General features: G+C 43.1%; 1 protein-coding gene across 1 annotated transcript; it reads left to right on the top strand.

Annotated features, from left to right (window-relative positions):
- On the top strand, positions 1 to 22,860 carry LOC123514177. Its single transcript, XM_045271827.1, has 2 exons — positions 1 to 77; positions 21,331 to 22,860. Exon 2 carries the CDS (start codon positions 21,391 to 21,393, stop codon positions 22,858 to 22,860), a length of 1,470 nt encoding a protein of 489 aa, XP_045127762.1. The 5' UTR covers positions 1 to 77; positions 21,331 to 21,390.
- The last annotated feature ends 399 nt before the right edge of the window (positions 22,861 to 23,259 follow it).

The raw sequence follows: 23,259 nt of genomic DNA, 5'->3' as shown, positions 1-23,259 counted from the left end.
CACGGCGCTCTTTGCTGCCGCCAGGCAGTCAGTGTTGCCCATCGTGGCTGTGTGAGTTAGTGTATCTCCGCGTGTACGTAAGTGTCGGGTGGAGGCACGTAGCGTCCGTCGCCGCCACACCCTTCCGATGCGTCGCCTTGCGGGAGACGCGTCGGAGGTTGCCTGCACCACGCCGCTCGTGGTGCATAATGAAAGCGCTTCATGTTGTGTTGTGTTTGCAGAGGAGTATTTGGAGCCATATGGAAAGCTTCATTGTGTGCACAATGTAAACCATCGTTGTTTGTGTTCCCAGTGCGGTGCCCAAGCATTGCGGTGGCGGTTGCTTGTGAAGAGTTTGTGAAGGGAATATAGTTTGGTGTTATTATTTTATAATTTGTATTAAGTAAAATAATGCACGTGAAACAAGCCAGATGGCAACATAATTAGCTGAAACAAGACATGAGTGTAGCGGGGAACTCTGCTGTAGTGGCGGGAGTGGTGCTGCAGATGAAACATGGAATGTGGGGAGCGTCCTGTATAACCCGACGCCCTCCCGCCATGCCCGCCTGCTCGCCTGCCCAGCCTGCCCCCTATCCATGCCGCGCTCAGCCACGACATGTTATTTGTTACTGAACAGTCGTGCTGGCTGGGAAGTGAGTGCCGGTCATAACTCAGAGTCTGCACTTGTCTGTCAGGGAGGTGTATAAGATGTAGATGAGAACATGAATAGATAATATGAGATGAAGACGTAAATAGACCACAGCAAATAGACACCACACACACACACACGCACACACACACACACACACACACACACACACACACACACACACACACACACACACACACACACACACACACACACACACACACACACACACACACACAAGTAGTTAGCATACATGAGGAATGAATCGTCAAGCAGTGGCGGGTCAGATGTCGATTACCGGACAAGGCGAGGGAGTGGAGTGAATGGCGCTCTGTGTGGGAGTGTGCGAGTGATCTGTTGCATCATCATCATTAGATTTGTTCTTCTAGGTCTATTTTTCTTGTTTTTCTTCTACTTTTTTTTCTTCTTGTTCTTGTTCTTTTGGTTCTTGTTCTTCTTGTTCTTGTTCTTGTTCTTGTTCTTCTTTTTCTTCTTGTTCTTGTTCTTGTTCTTCTTGTTCTTCTTTATTATTATTATTATTATTATTATTATTATTATTATTATTATTATTATTATTATTGCTTTTCTGTTTTTCATGTTATCCTCCTCCTCCTCCTCCTCCTCCTCCTCCTCCTCCTCCTCCTCCTCCGTGTGGCGAACACACGGACGACGAAACTGAAATGGCTATTAAATTAAACAATTACTTTGCGTCAGTCTTCACTGAAGAAAATCATTCAGAAAATCAGCCAACTGCACCAAATCACAGCAATAATGTCTGTTTAAATACGTGCGATATCCAAGAAAATGTAATTTTGAGCGCAATAAATAAAGTTAAAACAAACAAAACTCCTGGTCCCGATAAAATTTCTCCACGAATACTAAAAGAGGCAAAGAAAGAACTTGTTAAACCATTGTCTATCCTCTTTAATAAATCACTTAGCACTCGTAAAGTTCCTGATGACTGGAAACTCGCTAACGTAACTCCAATCTTTAAAAAAGGTGACAAGTCTCAAACTAGAAATTATCGACCAATTAGCCTCACTTCAGTGGTAGGTAAATTAATGGAGACAGTTTTGAGGATAAAGTTGTTGCATTCTTAGAAAGTAACAACATAATAAACGAATCACAACATGGATTTAGAAACAAGCGGTCATGTCTAACAAATTTACTTGACTTTTTCCATGATATATATAATTTGTACGACAACACTAGAGCGGTTGATGTCATATATCTTGACTTCCAAAAGGCTTTTGACAAAGTGCCACATAAACGTCTTATCAACAAAGTAAAAGCGCATGGTATAACTGGTGACATTGCAGCGTGGATCGAGGATTGGTTGTCTGATCGTAAACAGCGAGTTGTGATCAATGGTAAATCTTCAGAATGGATTAACGTAAGCAGTGGCGTTCCTCAAGGATCAGTTCTGGGACCTATTCTTTTATTATATATATTAACGACATTGATGAAAGAATAAATTGTAAGCTCTCAAAATTCGCAGATGACACAAAATTGCAAACAGAGTAGACTCAGAAAGCCAAAGACAACTTTTGCAAAAAGATTTAGATACTCTCATCGAATGGTCAAACAAGTGGCAAATGAAATTCAATATAGATAAATGCCACGTTTTACACATAGGAAATCAAAATCCTCAGGCGACATACAAGATGAATGATATCCCAATGACGAGTGTGGACAAAGAAAAAGATCTTGGTGTCATTGTTTCAGCAGACCTCAAGCCTAGCAAACACTGTACTGAAGTCGTCAAAACTGCGAATAAATTAGTTGGTTTCATTGGACGATCTTTCACTTTCAAGTCTGAAAAAATAATATTAACATTATATAACTCACTCGTCCGTCCACATCTCGAATACAATGTTCAGTTTTGGTCACCGTATTACAAAAAAGATATTGAAAAATTAGAAAAATACAACGCAGATTAACAAAAATGATCCCAAGGTTGCGGAACAAATCCTACGAGGAACGCCTAAAGGAATTAAATTTATTTTCTCTTGAGAAACGGAGAGTAAGAGGCGACCTTATCATGCTTTTCAAAATTTTTAATGGGTTTGCAAATATGAATATTCAAAAATACGTATCAGTCGACCAGTCAAATGTCACCAGAAGCAATGGTTTCAAAATTGTTGGTAAGCGTTTTGTAACAAATGAAGTCAAACACTTTTTCTTTAATCGCATAGTCAATATATGGAATGGTCTGCCATCAAATGTTGTCAACTCAGGTACTATCGAAACGTTCAAAGTTCGCCTCGATAAATACTTTGAATGTAATCCCCGGTTGTCGCTATTCATTTCCGAATAATTTGCGCTTTTTCTTTTATCTCCCGGGCCTCTGATCGTGAATTAAATTGCCCGTTAGTTTAAATTACTCTCACCCTCCATACATGACACAGATAGCCCGGAGTGAACGGTCACTACTTTTACTCTCGATCTGTGAAGGGCTGTGGATAGTCAAGAGCCCTGACAGTAGGTGACCATCATCGGGATTTAAGGTACCAGGGTCACCGCTGCAGGGGGTAACCATACAGTGTGCGGCGCCCTTTAAAGGGAAGTGCACTTTTACAGTGGTTGTACGGAGCTGGGGCCTGATTGACTGCTGCCTCTCTTGAAAGCGCCAGGCAAGGCTGCCGCACCACCTTTTTGACTCCACACTGTGTTTACATACATACTACACTACACTGCATACACGCACAGATAGCCCAGAGTAAACGGTCACTACTACTACTCTCGACCTGTGACGGGCTGTGTTTGGAGAGGGCCTTGTCAACCATTGATCATCATCGGGAACTAAGTACCAGGGATCAATGTTGCAAGGGATATCAGCGTACGGCGTCCCTACAGGGAAAGTATGCTATCTCAGTGGATTGAACGGAGCTGGGGCCTGATTGACTGCTGCCTCCCTAGAAAGCGCCAGGCAAGGCTGCCGCACCACCCATTCGACATACACACTGTGCATCCACGTACACAATGCACACACCACATGACATTCACCAAGCGTTAACACTTTCCCCCACAAACACAAGTAGTCAGACGTAGATCACACATTTCCTTTTCACTCTCTACTAAAATTCCATGTGATTTTTTAATATCACATGGTTTCCCCTTTTTTTCCTGCCAGCCTCGGCTGGAGGGAGGGGCAGGTGGGGAGGAGCCTTCTGCTTTGCTGTCCTGTCTCTACCACTGGTAGTTAGTAGATAGTTTTCACAAACAGCCTAGTAAGGACCTAAGGGTCTGTTGCTGTTTGTCTTCCTTTGTATTCCTTTGTATTCCTCCTCCTCCTCCTCTTACCAAACAGCCTCGAAAGGACCAAGAGATCTGTTGCTGTTTGGCTTCCCTTTCTATTCCTCCTCCTCCTCCTCCTCCTCCTCCTCCTCCTCCTCCTCCTCCTCCTCCTCCTCCTCCTCCTCCTCCTCCTCCTCCTCCACCTCTCCCCGCAAGAATCCTCGTCTTACCCGCTTCGATTCTCTTCATCAGACAGGTCGTGTCACTTACTGTCGCAGGAAATAATTTGACCTTTCGCCGAATTCCACAAGCAACTCATTTATGCCCCGTTTTTGTCCCTTTTTTTTCCTGTTTTTGTCCTTTTTTCTGTCCTGCTGGTCGTTCCTCCTCATCTATTATTGGTCCTGTTTCCTCCTCTTCCTTCCTTGCTTCCGTCTCATTCATTATTACTTCAGGCTTACCCCTCTCGCTCTTTTCTCTCTCATGCTCTGCCTCCTCCTGGTTCCTCTTCCTCCTCCTCTTTCTCTTCCTCTTCCTCCATTTCGTCGCTCTTGTTGTCGTTGTCCTTGTCTGCCTTGTCTGTATTCTTCTCCTTCTCCTTCTCCTTCTCCTTCTCCTTCTCCTTCTCCTTCTCCTTCTCCTTCTCCTTCTCCTCCTCCTCCTCCTCCTCCTCCTCCTCCTCCTCCTCCTCAGGGATTACTTCATCATTGTTATCTCTGACCAAAGGAGGCGATTTTGCGTGTTGAAACTTCCTACTGATCGTATGTCGTATCTCTCTCTCTCTCTCTCTCTCTCTCTCTCTCTCTCTCTCTCTCTCTCTCTCTCTCTCTCTCTCTCTCTCTCTCTCTCTCTCTCTCTCTCTCTCTCTCTCTCTCTCTCTCTCTCTCTCTCTCTCTCTCTCTCTCTTGCTTTGTAGTCAGTCTGTAAACCAATCAGAGAGAGAGAGAGAGAGAGAGAGAGAGAGAGAGAGAGAGAGAGAGAGAGAGAGAGAGAGAGAGAGAGAGAGAGAGAGAGAGAGAGAGAGAGAGTGGGATGAAACTATTACATGTAAGTACTGATAGATTGCAATTTCTATATGACATTTAATCTTGTACAATCAAGCTAAAAAATAATAATAAAAAAAAATTTATATCCTCCCAACGTAATGGGTGGGAGTACATTACCATTGGGCATATCAGGTGCGTTCGTTAGCTTTTGGCATCACTTTTAGGCGGGAACTTCAGTTTTATTCTATTATGGCAGGCGAGAGTAATTCAGAGGTAGTGAATTACTGGGAAAACACACACACACACACACACACACACACACACACACACACACACACACACACACACACACACACACACACACACACACACACACACACACACACACACACACACACACACACACACACACACGTTTATGTACATTGAGATGAAAGTTATTAATACTAAATAATGCTCAGATGAAAAGAGGCAAATGAAATTAATGTATTGAATTCAATACGTGGAAAAAGGTAAGGGATTTGAAGAACAAAATTGAATTCTTCTGCAGCAAAACAAGATTATGCAAGGGTCTGTGTCCGTGTGTTTGTTACCGCTCTCCTTCATGCAAGCTTTGTCCTTAAACCAGTGGCGCTGTTTTGCTACGTATACTTACAGAAAAGGATATTTTATTTTATTCATGATTTTATGTGTTATTTTTCTGTTGATTACTTGTTTTCTGCCTTATTAATGGGTTCATCCAAATGGATCACACCAATGGGGTCATATTGCGCCTCTGCTAAAGTTATTATGAAGTGGAATAGATGTGGCAGTGACTGCTTTAATATTAACTGTAGGTGAGATAACTGTGACTCTTCCTAGGAGTTCTGCCAGTGATTTTAATCTATTTTGACTACGTAGAAATTAATTTATATATTAATTGATTATTAGTTTTCTTAAAGGCTGACTATGGTTAAGGGCAGCAAAATTCCTGAAAAAGCTCCCCAAAGATACAGTATCAGTTCAGAGACCAAAACGAAAACAAATATAGAATTAGATGGAAAAGTCTTGATATATCAACTTACAAGGCATCGATTTTTGTATGCAATAAACACCTCTATTTTGTACTGTTCCCATTATGGGTCACCATTTCCTGATTAGCAAGTAACTATTATTATCAGAATCTCAAACCTAATCGATCCGCTTTAATCAAGTCTTTAGCCGCTTACTTGTGTCGGGCTGTTTTGAGGGTGACCTTGAGGCTTCCGTCGCGCCTCTCGTCCCCGCCGTCGTCTGGCTGCCTCTACTCACACCTGGCCGCCCCGGAAGCCCCAGAATATAGAGCAGCATGTTTGGGCAGGTGGCGAGGCGAGGTGCGGCGTGAGGCGTGAGGTGAGAGGTATTTTGGCCCTGAGCTTCTTGGATGATGGAGGTTGAAGTCAGGCTTTGGTTGTGGTGATAGTGGTAGTAATGATGGTGATAGAGGGGATGATCATGTTTGAGATAGCAGCAAGATTGGTGGTGTTGGTGTTGGTGTTGGTGGTGGTGGTGGTGGTGGTGGTGGTGGTGGTGGTGGTGGTGGTGCAGTTTGTGATATCATGCTCATTAGTAGCTGTGTTCGTGTCGCAGCGTGTATAAGGGTGGGCTGGTGGTGGTGGCGGGACACGAAGCACGGACAGACGTAAAGGAAGCGGGTGTGTGTAGCGGCAGTGAGTGTAGCAGACGGGTGACTGACTGGCTGACTGGCTGATTGATTCATTGACTGATGGGGGTGTATCGACTGTAGGTGTGAGAGACTGAGTGAGTGAGGTAGTGAGCGAGTTGTGAGTTAGTGATTGATTGATTGATTGATTGATTGAATACGTCGCAAATCGCTCCCCTCAGCATTTACAGAGAGAGAGAGAGAGAGAGAGAGAGAGAGAGAGAGAGAGAGAGAGAGAGAGAGACCCCTTCCTCATGACTGTTCCCTTTCCTCCCTCCCTCTCTCTTCCAACGCAAAGACGAGAACCTAAGTCGCTTGTCACTGTTTGTCTTCAGGGACTTCCTCAGTAAGCTGACTGTAAGCTCTAAATTAGCGCTGTATAGGAGATTTGCGTCTATTACTTTCTCATCCCTCTTTTTCTTTTTTCCCTTTCTCTTTTTCTTTTACTTTTTTTTTTCCCTTTGCATATGTTCGTCTTATTCGTACTCGTTCTCTTCTTCTTCTTCTTCTTCTTCTTCTTCTTCTGTCGCCGCCGCCGCCGTCGCCTCCTCCTCCTCCTCCTCCTCCTCCTCCTCCTCCTCCTCCTCCTCCTCCTCCTCCTCCTCCTCCTCCTCCTCCTCCTCCTCTTCTCTCATCCTCTATCCCACAGGTTCTCTCGAGTCTCTAATTCTCCTTTCCTTTCTCTTCCTTGACCTCAGCCTCTTCATTTTCCCTTATCGTCCCAATCCACAATCCCCCCCACAATCTTCCCAGTGTCTCTTAAGTTTTCATGCTCGCCTGAAGCAATTCTCGTCCTCCTTCTCCTTCTCCTTCTCCTCCTCCTTCTTCTCCACCTCATCCGCCTCTTTGCCTTCCTACGCCTCCTTTTTCTTCCTTCTCTTCTTATTGTTTTTGGTCTTATCCGTATTGTTACGTCCTTCATCCTTTTTGTAAGTTGTTTTCTTTATTCTCATTTTCTTTTTTTCTCTTTTTTTTTCTCTTCCTCCTCCTCCTCGACTAGATCATTTCACTCGGGTTAATATTTTTTCTCCTGCATTACCAGTCCAGACAAGATGTGATTGGGTCCTTCCGATGTACACACACACACACACACACACACACACACACACACACACACACACACACACACACACACACACACACACACACACACACACACACACACACACACACACACACACACACACACACACACACACACACACACACACACACACACACACACACACACACTGCAGCCGCCGCGTGAGAGCATATTTTTTATCAGTCTTTTCCCCTCATCTGATGTCATAGTTGAGCGTTTCCCTGATAAATTAACCTCCGCGTGGCCATTTAAGCCGCCGCGCCCCTCTGGTACTATTCACCATTGCCCAGGCGGTCATTAATACCTTTCACTCCTCAGCCTTGGGTGGGAGCGAACCAAATGGTCGAGTGGAGAATTTTATCTGCTTGTCTCGCTTGTCCTCCCTCTCCCCTCACTCTTCCCCCCTCACCCTCTCTCTTTTTCTCTCTCTTTCTACTTGTTTTCTGTCTCCCCTTCCTCTCTTCACAGTATTCATGTCTTTCATTCTCCCCACTCATCTCATCTTCCATTCCCTGTGCCTCCTCATTTCTTCTTCCCTCTCCCTCTTCTTGCCCGCAATTACTATATTTTATCTCTCCTTCCCTCCCTTTTCTCGGTTCTTTTTCTCATTATGCATGTTTTTCCATCCCCTACTCATCTCATCGTCTATTCATTGTGTCTCCAGAATTTATTCCCTCTTGCTTTCTCACCCTCTTTTCTTTGTCCTCACTTTTATACATACTTTCCCTGTCTTTCCTTCTCTTTGTGTTCCATTCATCTCTTCCTCATTTCGTCGTGTTTTTCTTTATGTGTCTCCATTTCCCTTTTTTTTTTTTTTTAGATTTTTGTTACTTCTCTCTACTTTTTTTTTTCCTCTTACTTGCTTTTTCTTTCTCTTTTCACTCCCTACACGTGTTTCCTTCACCCTTACTCCATTACTCCTCAATGCATTCCTTATCCTTTATGTGAGCTCATTTCGCCTTCCCTCTCCCTTTCTTCTTCTCTGTTCCATTTACTCGTATTTTCTTCCTCCTCCTCCCTCTCTTCGTCATAATGCATGGTGGATTAGGTTCCTCACTTACACACGTTACGGAATTGTTCCCTGCTGCCACGTCCTACGAGGAAACTCACTGGGTGTAGCGTCCATCCTCATTCACGCTCATTCACGCTCATTTCGCCTGTGTGTGTGTTGCGAGAAGAGGTGGAGGAGGAGGATGGATGGTTGGTTGGTACGTGAGTCTGTTTATACCGGCGAGACAGAGAAAGAAAGGGAGAAGAGAATGAGGAATAGTTAAGGGAAGGCACGACAAGAACAAGGAAAAGCAGAACCGTTTGGTCTGAAGAGGTTGGCGGTGTTCAGTTATACTCGCACTGTCTAATCTTAATTGCGAGATGCAGGGTAGTAAAGACGAAGGGAAGGAATGTAAAAGGATAGGGAGAGTGAGGAAAATGATATAGGGTGTAGCTGTAGTGTTCTAGGAATGGAGGGTTGAAGAAAGTGAAGAACGGAGGGAGAGAGGGCAATGACACAGGAGGGAGGCAAGGTAGGAAAGAGTCTAGAGCATGAAGAGAGATTGAATGTATGTTCTAGGAATGAAGGGTTGAAGGAAGTGAGAGAGAGAGACAAGGGGAGAGACTAAAACGAAGAAAGTGAGATTGGATTCAGGCTCTAGGAAGGGAGAGCTTGAAGAAGTGAGTGAATGAGAGAGGTAGAGAGTCTAGGGGAGAAAGACAGAAAAGAGAAAATTTGGAAGTGTAAGAAATTAGAAATAAAAGAAAGTGAGATAGGATGAATGATTTGGAAGCAAGTGAGTGAGTGAGTGAGTGAGCGAGTGAGTGAGTGAGTGAGGTAGTGATAGAGAGAAGGAGTGCAGAAGGGTAAGGGGAAGGACATTTGACAGCTGCAGATTTGAAGAAGGAATTCCTAATAGATTGAAATGTGCCTAAATCATTCTGTCTTCCTTGATGTGGACCAGTAAAAGGTGAAAAACCAGCACGTGTGTGTGTGTGTGTGTGTGTGTGTGTCTGATTATAATATTTTCGCATCATTGATCAAGTGACTCAGTAATATTAGGTGATGGAGGTGATGGTGATGGTGGTGATAATGGTAGTGATGGCGGCGGAGGTGATGACGGTGACGAAGACTTGCCGAAGGGATAAAAAGTGTGAAGATGAATAGAAGCGGCGATGAGCGTTGACGGGAAGAGGGAGGTGAGGGAGGGGAAGCGACGTGGTGAGGGGAAAGTGGGAAAAATGCTATCAATTAGGCTGCTGCCATATGGGAACCCCCGCTCCATTACTTGACTCGCCCCTCCTCCTCCTCCTCCTCCTCCTCCTCCTCCTCCTCCTCCTCCTCCTCCTCCTCCTCCTCCTCCTCCTCCAACACTCCACACGCCATAGGGGGCCGGAGCAATCCCTGTTAGGCTTACCTGGTCTCAAGGTGTTAGAGGCAAGATCGCATGATACGTGCCGCGCCGTCTCATTACCACCTTCAGGTTACTTATTGATTGACTCCTCCGCCGCCTCACCTGCCCTCACCTGGCTTGACAATAAGGCAGGCAGGTCGTGTAATGAGAGAGGCGTACATTTGGTGACTGGCTAAAGTTGTACACGTGTTCCAGCTGTTCTAATTGTGCTTGTTGTAGTGGGGAAAGGAGAGCGTTTCTTTATTCTTTGTCTGGTCACGTTTGCTTAGATGTTTTTTTTGATTATTTGCGTTGAATTGTTATCTTTTCTGTCTTGTTCCTCTTATTTATTTGATCTATTTATGTTTTCCGTTCATTGTATTATTTTTTTATCACTGTTTGATTATTTTTTTTTTTGTCTTTTTACTCATTTTTCTTACATGTGTTATCGTTTCCTTCATTTGTCGTTTTACTTGCTGTTTTTTTTTTTTCTTATTTATGGCCTTTCTATATCTTTTCCTATATAGTTTGTTCCTCTTCACGTATTCCTTAGTTTTTGCTTATTCATTTATTTTGCTGACAACTTTTTTTCTTCGTTTCCTTTCTCCTTCTCCCTCATCCGACGCCTGCAACGTGAAGAGAGATATAAAAAGTAAAAAAAAAAAAACCCTTGAAAAAAAAAATGCCCGTGAATTGTTCTATCTTTCACTGTTGTCATAAATTCCTCGTAAGTTTGTTTTTTCTATTCCAATCCTCTTTTCAATTCTCTATAACTACTCTCTTAGATTTGAGGTCTGAAATGAAACAGAATAACAGTCGTGACATATGTTTTTAAAGCCTGCGTGTGTATCTTTCTTTGTAATCCTCCTCCTCCTCCTCCTCCTCCTCCTCTTCGTCCGCCACAACAATGATGGCAACAGCAGCAGGCCTCACACGCATGAATAGTTCACTGTTAACCGATCTCCGTGAAGTGTACAGCCAAAACACACAAATAAACATTGTTAAGACACAAGAGACTTTTGCAACGAGAGGGGAGTTGTTAAGAACCAAAGAAAACATTAATCGTAAACTGACTGAAACATTTGCCTCTCTCTCTCTCTCTCTCTCTCTCTCTCTCTCTCTCTCTCTCTCTCTCTCTCTCTCTCTCGGAAAATCGCGCTGGAAAATTGCAAATGCCGGTTTGACACGACTTCTTTTCCCTGTTATTACTCTCATGATTTTAGTTGAGTGTCAGGTGACTGTAGAGCAACGCCGAGACCCTTTGACAAGTATTCGCTATTGGGACATCGTGTGTGTGTGTGTGTGTGTGTGTGTGTGTGTGTGTGTGTGTGTGTGTGTGTGTGTGTGTGTGTGTAGTAATAGTAGTAGCAGTAGAAGTAGTATAGTAGTTGCAGTAGTAGTAGTAGTAGTAGTAGTAGTAGTAGTAGTAGTAGTAGTAGTAGTAGTAGTAGTAGTAGTAGTAGCAGCAGTAGTAGTTGTATACGTAGTAGTGGTAGTGGTAGTAGTAGTACGTAGTAGTAGAAGTAGGTGGTATTATTGTTATTATCATTATTATTATTATTATTATTATTATTATTATTATTATTATTATTATTATTATTATTATTATTACTGCTATTATTTTTACTATTACTAGTAGTAGTAGTTGCTGTTGTTGTTGTATAGTAGTAATAGTATTAGTATAATTGTTAGTAGTAGTTGTATAGAAATAGTAGTAGTAATAGTAGTTGTAGTAATAATAACAGCAACAGGAGTAACAGTAGTAGAAGTAGTGGAGGAAAATTAGTGTGAAAGGAAAACTGTGTTGCAGCAGTGATTGTTGGAAAGGAAAAGCAAGTTGTCAGTAAGAATAAAATGAGGCGAACATTTTGGTAAACAATCTAATGTAATATAAAGAGGTAAGTCACAGATTTCCATGGCCTTTTACTTCACTCTTATAAGAATAGTTTTTTGAGTCTTTCTGATACCGCCACCACCACCACCACCACCTCCACCACCACCACGTCACGAGGTTGTAGCGGTGGTGGTGCAACTTCCTACTCTGTCAAGGTTTATTTATTGTGCCACTCTGTGGTTGCTGTTACCTGTGACGTCTGCGGGTTACTCCACAGCTTTGCTCTGTCATGAAGGTGAAAGTAAAAAATAAAAAAAAAAAAGCTCAAGTGGACGTGTATTTTTTTCACACTTTGGTACGTCAGCAGAGAAAGGCTGAAGGTGCGAGACACCCACTTGAAGCAGACGTCCTGACGGGGTTCCCTGAGGAGGCCTGTCAGCTGGAGGACAACTCTCTTCTATTCTGAGTTGACTGCTCTCTCCACGAGAAGGTGTGGCCGTCGGCTAGAAGTCTTCGTTGGGAGTTTAGAGTGAGACGAGAATTGTACACTTCTCGCAGTGCTCGTGAAAACTCAAGGCCACTCATTCGCACGTGTCAGTGTCATGATGAAAGCTCTTATTTGAACAGCCCCGACGGCAAGGAAGACACGACACTGTCAACAAGTTTGCTTAAACACGCGCCTTGTACTCAGGTAGCTGGCTAATTGTAAGTTGCGCCGGTAGGTCGCCAGTTGTGAAGCAGTCGTCAAGTGCAGTGTGCCTGAAAGACCTGTGCCTGGCGCCCGGGGCCTGTGTGTGAGTGTGAATGACGGAGAGAGGGAGTGTTTGGAGCACGGCGTCGGGGTGAGGCCTCATTAACAGCATAGGCGCTGGGAAAGTGCCTGTGTATTGTAGTACTTTCTATATTTTAAAATATCTTGAAGTGTCCCAGAGTTGTAATGTTCTATTTTACAAGCTGATACTCTTGGTGGTTAAAACAAGATCTTTCTCCCTTTATAGTAAACGGACGACAGGAAACTAACTTGAAACTTTCAGTATACTAGTTTTGCTCGTATACCTGAAGAAAGTCATGTTTAGTAGCAGACTGGCGACTTGAGGGAGGTGGGCCAAGCTTGTCGTCTACGTAATTTATTTTCTATCTCCTTCTATTCCTGTAGCGCTGGGTGATGGTCTGCGGTGCTGCAGGTTTAGGTGCTGTGGGGGTGCTGAGACTCGGATAGCCATCTAGCAGATGGAGTGGTTTCTGCGTGGCGTGCTGGCTGGCCGCGGCTGGCTGGATCATTGGTTCACTGGTTCATTGGTTCAGTGGAAGAAGCTTATCAGGGTTGAATTATGACGGCGATGCCAAGTTCCGTGAACGTTGCTGGGGCGTGTAATAATGTTGTTACTGATGGAACCCTCATTTTTCGAAGGCAGGGATGGAAAAGTGTTACAGTGTAATACTCAGGCGCGGCCGTGTGTGGTGGTGTTGCGGGGACGGTGTGACACTGAGGAAGTAGTCTGGTCTGCATGTTTGTTTCCTGGCAGGATGATACAGGGATACGGTTGCCCAAAGAAGTGATGACAAAATGTGAAGTGAACCTCATGTCTAAAAATGAAATGATAAGCAAAACCCCACAAAGGCCAAAGAATAAGTAATGAAGCCATAGATTGCAATAGTTGCTTGAGTACTGTGTTATCTGAAACGTTTCGCAGTATATTACACCTCTACTTTGTACAACTGTACTTGTATTGGTACAGTTAGCTTCACTTTCCCCACACCCACCCTCATTTCCCCGCGGCCTGAAGCGAGAACCCCGTGAATACCAATCGTGGACTAGAGGCTTTACAGTCTCCAGTTTGTATTTGGAATCTTGTACCCTTGGAGCTGGTAATGGTGGGCCGGGCCTGGCGAATGTAAAGTTAACTACCTATACTTTACCCGAGAGCTACACTGTTTTTTCACTGCCAGTACTCCAGTAATCGCCTCTGTACTGTGTGGGAGTTCGCAGAGTACACGTGATCTTTGGTGATGTTATGGTGGCGTGCTGCTGTGTGTGTGTGTATGTGTGTGTGTGTGTGAATGATGTCATACAGCAGAGGAATGAACTCAAACAAGGAATTGATTGAATGGATGGAAAAGACTGAATGGAAATTTATATACAAGCCTACTCATATTTCGTGGACGTTGAGACCGATGAAGGCTTTGTACTTCTCAAATTACGTGAAAGCTACTCATGAAACCAAATGAATCTTGGTCGTATGATCTCAGCTGATATTTTTCCGATGTCCGTATCTGTGCACTTCGTCGACCCTTCCGTAAACTCCCCTTCGCGCGCTGAGACTGAGATCACTGAGATAACACGCGATGAGGGAATTAAGACGTGTTGCATTAAACTGATGGAATAAATTAGCAAATCATCGACTGTGTAATCTTTTGTACTCGTATATCAGGTGTCCTTATCTGTCAATCGTCAGCCGGGTTGCCTCTCCCCTCGCACACTGGGAAACTGATCGGCGAGATAAGACAAGATGGAAAGACGCGAGTGTTGCAGGACTGTGGTGAGACGAGGCTGGGGCGTGGGGTCCAGCCACACCACCACGCCATCCACTGGCATCATTAGGTGAAGGTCACGTTTGTCTGACAGGTGATGCTGGGGAGGGAATATCATAAAAATGGCGCGCGGATGCATTGATGAGGGAAGGACTTGGAGAGGTTGGGGTGATTACTAATGAGTCGAGGTGAGAGGAAAGATTAATGGGACAGGGCACGGAGGCTCTCAATGGTAAGGGGTTGTCGAGCTGTGAGTGAAGGGCCACGGGAAACTTTGATTAATGGAGGGGATAGGGAGATGGCGGTGCTGGAGGAGCAGTGACGCCGCTCATCATCACCTTCACTGCCTGCCTCAACACGCAGACCTCCTCATCGCCCACACCCGCGGCGGTAGAGTCAAACAGATAATGATTGTGTGCTACTCTAATGAGGGCGAGCCGCTACTCATGTTGCCAAAAAAAAAAAAAAAAAAATTATAGTAAATGACTTAACTTGAAATAGCCACCGTAATTAACTTTTTTTTTTTCACTGTTGCTTGAGTTAATGAGATTGAATATGGATTTTTATGCAATAGCGTATATCCGGACATATTGGGTCATATTAGAGTGTCTTGAATAATGTAGTTTTGTTCTTCTTTCTGCTCGAGTTTATGCCGCAGCCGCTGCTTCTCCCGGCCAGCAAAGAAGACAGAATTTGTCCCTTTCATTCTCCCCTGCACCCCGTCCCTTTTACCGGCGTCCTCCCACCACCGCCGAGCCTCGTTCCTCACTCCTCCATCCCATCATCCATCTCGTCCCTCCCATGTTTCACTTCTGGAGTCTGGGCTCCGTGGACTCCGTGGCCTCCTGGGCCGCTCAGCCTACCGCTCTGCTGAATGGTTAGAGAGAGAGAGAGAGAGAGAGAGAGAGAGAGAGAGAGAGAGAGAGAGAGAGAGAGAGAGTTTAGTCAGGCGTGGGAGAGGAAAAATGGACTATCTATTGATCGTGTTGCGAGTGCCGTAGCAGGGGCGGGGCGGGGCAAGGGCCGCCCTGTGGTAGCCGTGCCTATGGTCTGACTGCGGCCTGAGCGGCACCGGCCAAAAGTTTGTGGTTATCATTGTAGCAAAGTTGTCTTTCCGGGAGCAACCCTCTGATTTATTACTGTAAGTTTGTTTGTTACCCGACTGCTGTTTCTTAGGCTCCGTTTTATTTAGTGTACTATCATGGCTAAACGGTGTGTGTGTGTGTGTGTGTGTGTGTGTGTGTGTGTGTGTGTGTGTGTGTGTGTGTGTGTGTGTGTGTGTGCAAGACGTCTTATAGGAGATATGTTGTGGTGAGCCTCTTGAGGGCCTGCAAGCCAAATAAGTCTCCGGTGAACTGCACACACGCGGAGAAACCTTACTCAAGTTATTACTGGTCTTGCATCCTGACTAGAGGCGGCCATGAACCTTGGCAGCAGTGAAGCCTTAAGCGTGCTTGTTGCCTTGGTTAATGCGGTCATCTGTTACTCTTTGAATTAACTCTTAAGTGTTCCACTCAAACATATGATTCACTAATAAAAGATATTTTTCTTCTCCCTCTCTTTCTTATTATTATTGTTCTTCTTGTTCTTCTTGTTATTGTTCTTGTTCCTCTTGTTCTTCTTGTTCTTGTTCTTATTCTTGTTCCTGTTCTTCTTGTTCTTGTTCTTTTTGTTCTTGTTCTTCTTGTTCTTCTTGTTCTTGTTCTTGTTCTTGTTCTTGTTCTTCTTCTTCTTCTTCTTCTTCTTCTTCTTCTTCTTATTATTATTATTATTATTATTATTATTATTATTTTATTTAATTTTTTTTTTTTTTTTTTCTTCTTCTTCTTCTTCTTCTTCTTCTTCTTCTTCTTCTTCTTCTTCTTTTCTTCTTTTATATTCTATTTTATTATGTTGTATTATCTTTTATTATTATATTTTACTTTTTTATTAGTATATTTTTATTATTATTGTTTTTATTAGTTATTATTATTGTTTGTTGTTTTTATTATTTTTAATTTTTTTTTTTTTATTATTATTATTATTATTATTATTATTATTATTATTATTATTATTATTATTAATATCATTATTAATATTATTTTATTATTATTATTATTATTATTATTATTATTATTATTATTATTATTATTATTATTATTATTATTATTTCATCATTGTTATTATTATTATTATTATTATTATTATTATTATTATTATTATTATTATTATTATTATTATTATTATTATTATTATTATTATTATTATTATTATTATTATTATTATTATTATTATTATTATTATTATTATTATTATTATTATTTCATCATTATTATTATTATTATTATTATTATTATTATTATTATTATTATTATTATTATTATTATTATTATTATTATTATTATTATTATTATTATTCATTATTATTATTATTATTATTATTATTATTATTATTATTATTATTATTATTATTATTATTATTATTATTATTATTACTACTACTACTACTACTACTACTACTACTACTACTACTACTACTACTACTACTATCATTATCATTATTATTATTTTCATCATCATCATCATCATCACCACGATCTGCTAAAGGCTGACAGGCAAGGGTGGCATGGAAGGCAGTGTCGGGAAGTGTAAGGAGTGAGGCAAGGCAGTGCACATCACGTGACGCCTTTTGGGGGCCACGCGGGGGGGGGAGGGGTGCGAGTCACTGGGATTTATTGATTTGTACACTTATATTTATGTTTGTCTATTTATTTGCTTGCTTGTTTTATTTTGTTTATACGTTATTTTTAGTGTATTTTGTTCTGCATGTAATCTCTCTCTCTCTCTCTCTCTCTCTCTCTCTCTCTCTCTCTCTCTCTCTCTCTCTCTCTCTCTCTCTCTCTCTCTCTCTCTCTCTCTCTCTCTCTCTCTCTCTCTCTCTCTCTCTCTCTCTCTCTCTCTCTCTCTCTCTCTCTCTCTCTCTCTCTCTCTCTCTCTCTCTCTCTCTCTCTCTCTCTCTCTCTCTCTCTCTCTCTCTCTCTCCATATTCTCATTCCAACATTCCTACTGACTCGGAGTCACTAAGGGAAGAGAAGGTCGATGTGTGTAAGGAGGAGGAGGAGGAGGAGGAGGAGGAGGAGGAGGAGGAGGATGAGGATGAGGTGAGGTGAAGAGAGGGAGAATAAATTGAGGCACTTCTTGTTCGATTTTTCCTTTTTATATAGTTTTTATTGTTAGAATTTGACTTTAGTCTGCTCTTTCAAGGTATTTTTATTGTGAAAGTAAAAAAAAAAATTACGAACTCCGGACTGAGAAGAACATTATAAAAACTAAGGAAGTTGGTCATTCTCTCTTCGTAAAAGTTTGGAAAAAATCGCCTTGTGCCGAAATCAAAGCTTAAAAACTTGCAGTAAGTCCTGAAGTTGAAGTTCTCTCCTTTGAGAAGGCAAGAGCTGCAAGAAAAATAGTGGAAAGGAGGGTGATTAAGCTTTCCAGGAATGGCGATGACTGGATGAGATCATTCGGGCATTAGAGAAGAATCTGCTTTTACTCTCATATACTCTCCTATACTCTTTACTCTCATGCAATACTGAACTGTCGGGTAGCGTTTATTGAACATCTTCACGAGGACCAACAAGGCTGCTGCTGCTTGTACTTCTTTATCTTTCTTATTCGTTTGACACTGAGATAGAAAACATTCTGTAACTTGAAGGACTGGATGTGTACGTGAAGGGAAAGGAAGATACCACATGAAGAAACGTCTTTGGGTAGCAGCAACATTAGAGAGGTTTCCATGGCAACAAGAACACTTACAGAATGTCCAAGGTAATGGTAACACGTATGGACCATACATAACAGGAACGCATTAGAATCATCCATGGTAACGTGACACCTGAGAAATATCTACAGTAATGCCAACACTGCCGTCAGGAACATCCACCGTGATAATGACACTCATGACATGCTCATGGTAATACTTAAAGAGAAGCTCGTGGTAATAACAGTAACACATATGAAGCGGCCGTGGTATCATTAACACTTAGAAACATTTATATTAACATCTTAAATTACATCCATGGTAAAAGTAACGCTCACAAAAAAAAAAGTAATAGCAGCACTTAAGTAACAATATAACAGCAATGCTTATAAAACGCCAATGATACCAGCTACACGCAAGATATCGTAGAATGAATTTTTACGAGAATAATGTTGTGAAAGAGACAGATAGAGTATGAAAAGTAGGGAGATGATTGGCCTCGGAATGGAGACTGTTTAAGAATACTGCCGAGTCTGCATCTTTTTCAGCGAGGCACTCCGTACTGGGGATTAGGATCAGCCGGGGAGGAAATGTTTGCCGGTGACTCGAAATGCGTAACTCTTGAAATTTTTTGATGGAAACGGAAAATAGATATAAATGAAAAAAGAAAAGAAAAGAAAAGGGGAAAAAAGTGTAGACGCATCCTTCCTTCGCTCACTGATTGTTGATGAAATGTTTGCAGGCGAATGTAAATGTATAACTTTTTAAAATTGTATATGTATGTATATAAAAAAAGATAGAAACAGGTGAAGTTTGAGAGGGGAAAGAAGATAAATACATTCTTCCCTTGGCTCAGTGATTGGTTGGTTGGTGGCCTCCTTCACCAGCTTTAAGGCGGCAGTGTGTATGCAGTCTTGATGAGTCTCTTACGCAAGCAAAGATCTCCATGTTTTTGTTTTGTTTTACTTTACTGTCCTTTTTTAACAGTATTGATTCACTTACTTTTTATCCTCAGCTTCCCCTCAGCGTCCGACTAACCTTATATTTCTTTATGCGTTCATTTATTCCTTAACTCCTTTTAGTACCATGACACTTTTTCATATTTATTCTGCTTACTAGCTATTTGGTGATTTTATACAGCTTCAGAAACTTATGTGAGGGGTTGAAATAGTGAAGACTCGGGCCATTAATCCTCTGACCTCCAAAGACCCTTCCTAATGTCAATAAAATCGTCTAGTCACACACAAAACTCATGGTAAAAATGCGTCCCAGTACTGAAGGGATTAAGGCAAAATAAGAGTAAGAGAGGGCCAACCGCTCCCACTGATCTATGCTCCTCTTCCTCCTCCTCGATGTCCTCGTCCTTCATCTCTCACCCGCTCTCACTTTATCCTTTTCGGCTTCTTTTTTCTTCCTCTTCCTCCTCCACCTGTTCGTTCTTCACTTTTATCTATCTTGTTTGTCTTCGTTGTTCTCTTCCTCGTTGTGCATCCTTCTCCTCCTCCTCCTCCTCCTCCTCCTCCTCCTCTTCCTTTTCTTCTTCTTCTTCTTCTTCTTCTGACTCCCCCTCCTTCTCACTCCCAAAGACGAGCCAGTCGCAACTCTCGCTGGTCCTGCCTCCCGCTCCTCCCTTTACTCCCCTTAATGACCTCACTTATATCAAATGCTAGAAAACTCACGTCACATATTCCTTCCTTGCATGTTTTTTTTTTTCTTTTTCTTAGCAGTACCTTGAACTTTCTTCTTCTTGAATCCACGCAGTCAAGCTCAGTCCATGTTTTCATCTCCAGTTCTTATCAACCTTCCTTCCATCCTTTCCTCCATTGCCCTTTTCCTTCACGATTTTAATCTGACTAAGACTGAAATAGATGATGAGGCTACTCGTTGCTTTTTTTTTATTAGTTTATTTTTTCTTCTTTCTCTTGATGAATTGCCTTTGAAGTCTCTAGGGAGCGCGAAGGATCTGAAAGGGATAAGGTATACGCTCGTGGCCCGTTTGATAATTAGTTAATATGCCTAATGTACTTACCTGGGAGCCCGCTGTGGGGGGGAGTAATAGGTGTGTGTGTGTGTGTGTGTGTGTGAATGGTTGTTTTTTTTTAGTCGTAACAAGCTATTCTAGGATTAAACATTATTGTGAACGAAATAAATGAGAACGTTATCCATTACAAACCAGCAAACATTTCTGAATATTCTTAGTTAATTTGTTTATTCACGTATATATGTTTTCATTTACTCATTTTCTTTTTATTTATATTCATGCAAGATTTTGTTCACCTGTCTGTCTGTGTGCTGGTCCATCGGCGTGTGGTGCTTCCTTCCGTCCGCGTTGTTTCACTGTATAGATTAAAATGATAAGACAAGTAAAATCCTTCACTCATTCATTAAGCAAGTTTGTCCCATTTACATCTTGCCTCCGGACCGGCTAAATGAAGGCCGGAAATGTTGCACCGGAAATACCTCCAACGTCAACTTTAATTCACTTTTCAACATGTATAAAATGTTTCGGTACAATTCTGAAACTTTAGATTTGAATTCTTCTCAAATATTTTGGTGAAAATTCCCCTTTTTAATTTTGCCCTGTTGACGTGGTGTCATTGGAGCGACAGGCCGTGAGTGTTGCCAGATTAAGCCTGGCACCGGCGTGATTACCGGGCAGGGGGACTCCGGGCAGCGGGCGTGTGTGGCAGGCAGGCGGCGACTCAATGTGCCAGTTTGTGCCAGCTGGGAGTAGTGGCGGTCGGGACTGGGTGTGCTTGATAGGTGGGAGTGAAGATGAGGATGCTAGAGGGAATGGGGAGTAGTGTGGCTGGGGAGCGTGTATCACAAGCTTACCCAGTGGAAAAGGTGTGGTAGTCGTGGGTGGAGAGAGGCGTGGGTCACATCATAACCCTGGGGCGGGGGAGGGGGCAGCACTTATTAGGCTCTTAATGGTAACATGTGGGAAGCTGGATGGGAATGCTTATACTTATTTGGTGGTGAACATGATGACTACGCGTGTGAGACCTGGGGTGACGTGGTGTGGCGCGAAAAGTTGATTAAATGCAATCAAAATAGAAATATAGTGTATTTTTTTAATATTGATAGGTATATAAATATGCAGACTGATGGATAGCGGAGGGTTAAAGAGAGAAAGAAAAAAAAAATGGAATATTTACAGTCTACTTATATAGTCCCGTTGGTACAAATATCTAATGCCAGCAATTCCTTCATTTCTTTCATGGGCAGGTTACAGAATACGACATGTTGTGTAGTGTTTAAATGAACAGACCTGAACAATAGATAAATATGAAGGAGCGGCAGCCAGACACCCTTCGCCCTCTCGCCTCTGGTACCGGACAGGAAGAGCCCGTTGACAAATCACCGAATTACAGCTTCCATTTCCCTTGCCAGGAGGAAGGGCTCGGTGGCAGCAGGGCTGCTGCTGGAGTAAGGGGAAGGCTGCTGCAAGCACCTGATCAAAGAGCAACAAGAGTTAGTCTTCCAGGAGCGTATGGAGCGACTGACCCGCGCTGCTCGTCTCATTTCATGGAGAGAGGAACAGATCTTTGCTGGGGACCTGGTGATACAGATTCTCGGAGAAGGTCATACCCTTTACGTGGCATCGCAACTGCAGGAGCTGCTTATGGCCCAGCATCTCGGTCTTCTTTCACGCCCCGCACCAGTATGACCGCTCCCTTATACCTAGATAGAGGACGATTTCAAGGGATTCCCGTTTATCAAGGCGGCTGCATTCATCGCATGCCCGACATGCAAACGTTCCAGCCAGCACCTCACCATAGCCCTCGGCATGAGTCTCGGAGGAGTAGGAGTCACGAACCTTCTTTTCTGAGTGATGATGCTCCACTAGAATCTCTGTGCACTGCAAGTAACACCCACACTGGCTGCAAGAAGGCCTTCTTGACCGAAGCTGCTTCATGCAGCACGCGGCTTAGTGACTCGCCGGAGACTCGCATAACATCTCAGACAGAACCGCAGCTGTTAGAGGGAGCGTGGAATTATAATATGTGGAGGGCTGCTCGCTCGCCCAGCTGCTGCAGCACCAACACTATATACGCCAACACTTCGGATCCGGGGGTGCCGCAGCCAACTTACGAGAACGTTTTCGAGTGTTTGGTGCATGAGGGAAGTACGCCCCCCATACCCTCCCCGGGCTGGCCTGACGAGCCCATCTACGCCACTCTTGGGGGACAGGTGGGGGATGAAGGTGTAACTGATTTCATGGGTGAAGAGTCTCCTGATCAGGCTGTTTTGGAGGCATCGCAGACAGCTGCCGGAAAACACTGTCCCAGCGACGACAAGGACGCTGACTCGTCGAGTACAGATTCTGGCGATGAATTCAATCCGTCAGCTTCAACACTTACGCTGCGTCCCGGTGGTGACGGCCAGGCGTGTGAGGCCGGGGATCATGAGACTGAGGAGCAGAACACAACAGAGAGAGGACATGCTCATGCCTCAGACACGCCACCTCCACCCCTGCCTCCAAAACTCTTGAAGAAGAAACCACCAGGCCTGAAGCTGCACATCCCTGAGACTGTTCCGGCGACAGAGGATTATGGTCTACAGGTTCGTTTACCGGTAGAGAGAGATGGAAACTTGGTCTCTTCCTCCTCAGGCGTGCCTCCTGCTCCTTCCAGCCCTGGCAGCGAGACCGTGAGGCAGGATCAGCCTGGGAACTGTCGGCAAGGGTCTCTCTACGTAGTCGTGGGTTCATCATCAGCGTCGTCAACAGGTGAGCCTCGCTACAAGCTTGATTGATTAAGTAACCCAGGACTCTGACTGGTGCTTGGATGCATATTTCACTCTGACTTTCCTGTTTGATGACATTAATCAAATTTACATCAAATGTTTAATGGTAAACATGTCTGCTGCTGTGCACATCCTCATTAAGAGGCAAATTGTTCCTCTACGATTCTTCAAATAGAGTTCATAAAAAATGTTCGGCCTCCTAATGAGTTTTTAATCGAAATTTGTGTAGACGATAAGAATTGCAAACAGTAGTGGAGCGGAACCAATTTCCAGCAAAAGTTTTCTTAGTTTATGATTAAAGAAATTAGCAGTTCCTTAATTAGCTGAGACTCAATGTTGACATTCCACACAAGTGGGTCGAGAGAAGCAGGATGTGCATACGAGATGCCTTAAGGTCGAAAGTATATG

Source organism: Portunus trituberculatus, chromosome 37 (genome assembly GCF_017591435.1).
Source record: "Portunus trituberculatus isolate SZX2019 chromosome 37, ASM1759143v1, whole genome shotgun sequence".
Classification (NCBI taxonomy): Eukaryota; Metazoa; Arthropoda; class Malacostraca; order Decapoda; family Portunidae; genus Portunus; species Portunus trituberculatus.
This window is presented reverse-complemented; position numbering and strand designations above follow the sequence as displayed.

What these genes read in the sequence shown, in the direction of transcription:
- LOC123514177 (XM_045271827.1), top strand. Translation starts at nt 21,391, where the DNA reads ATGAAGGAGCGGCAGCCAGACACCCTTCGCCCTCTCGCCTCTGGTACC.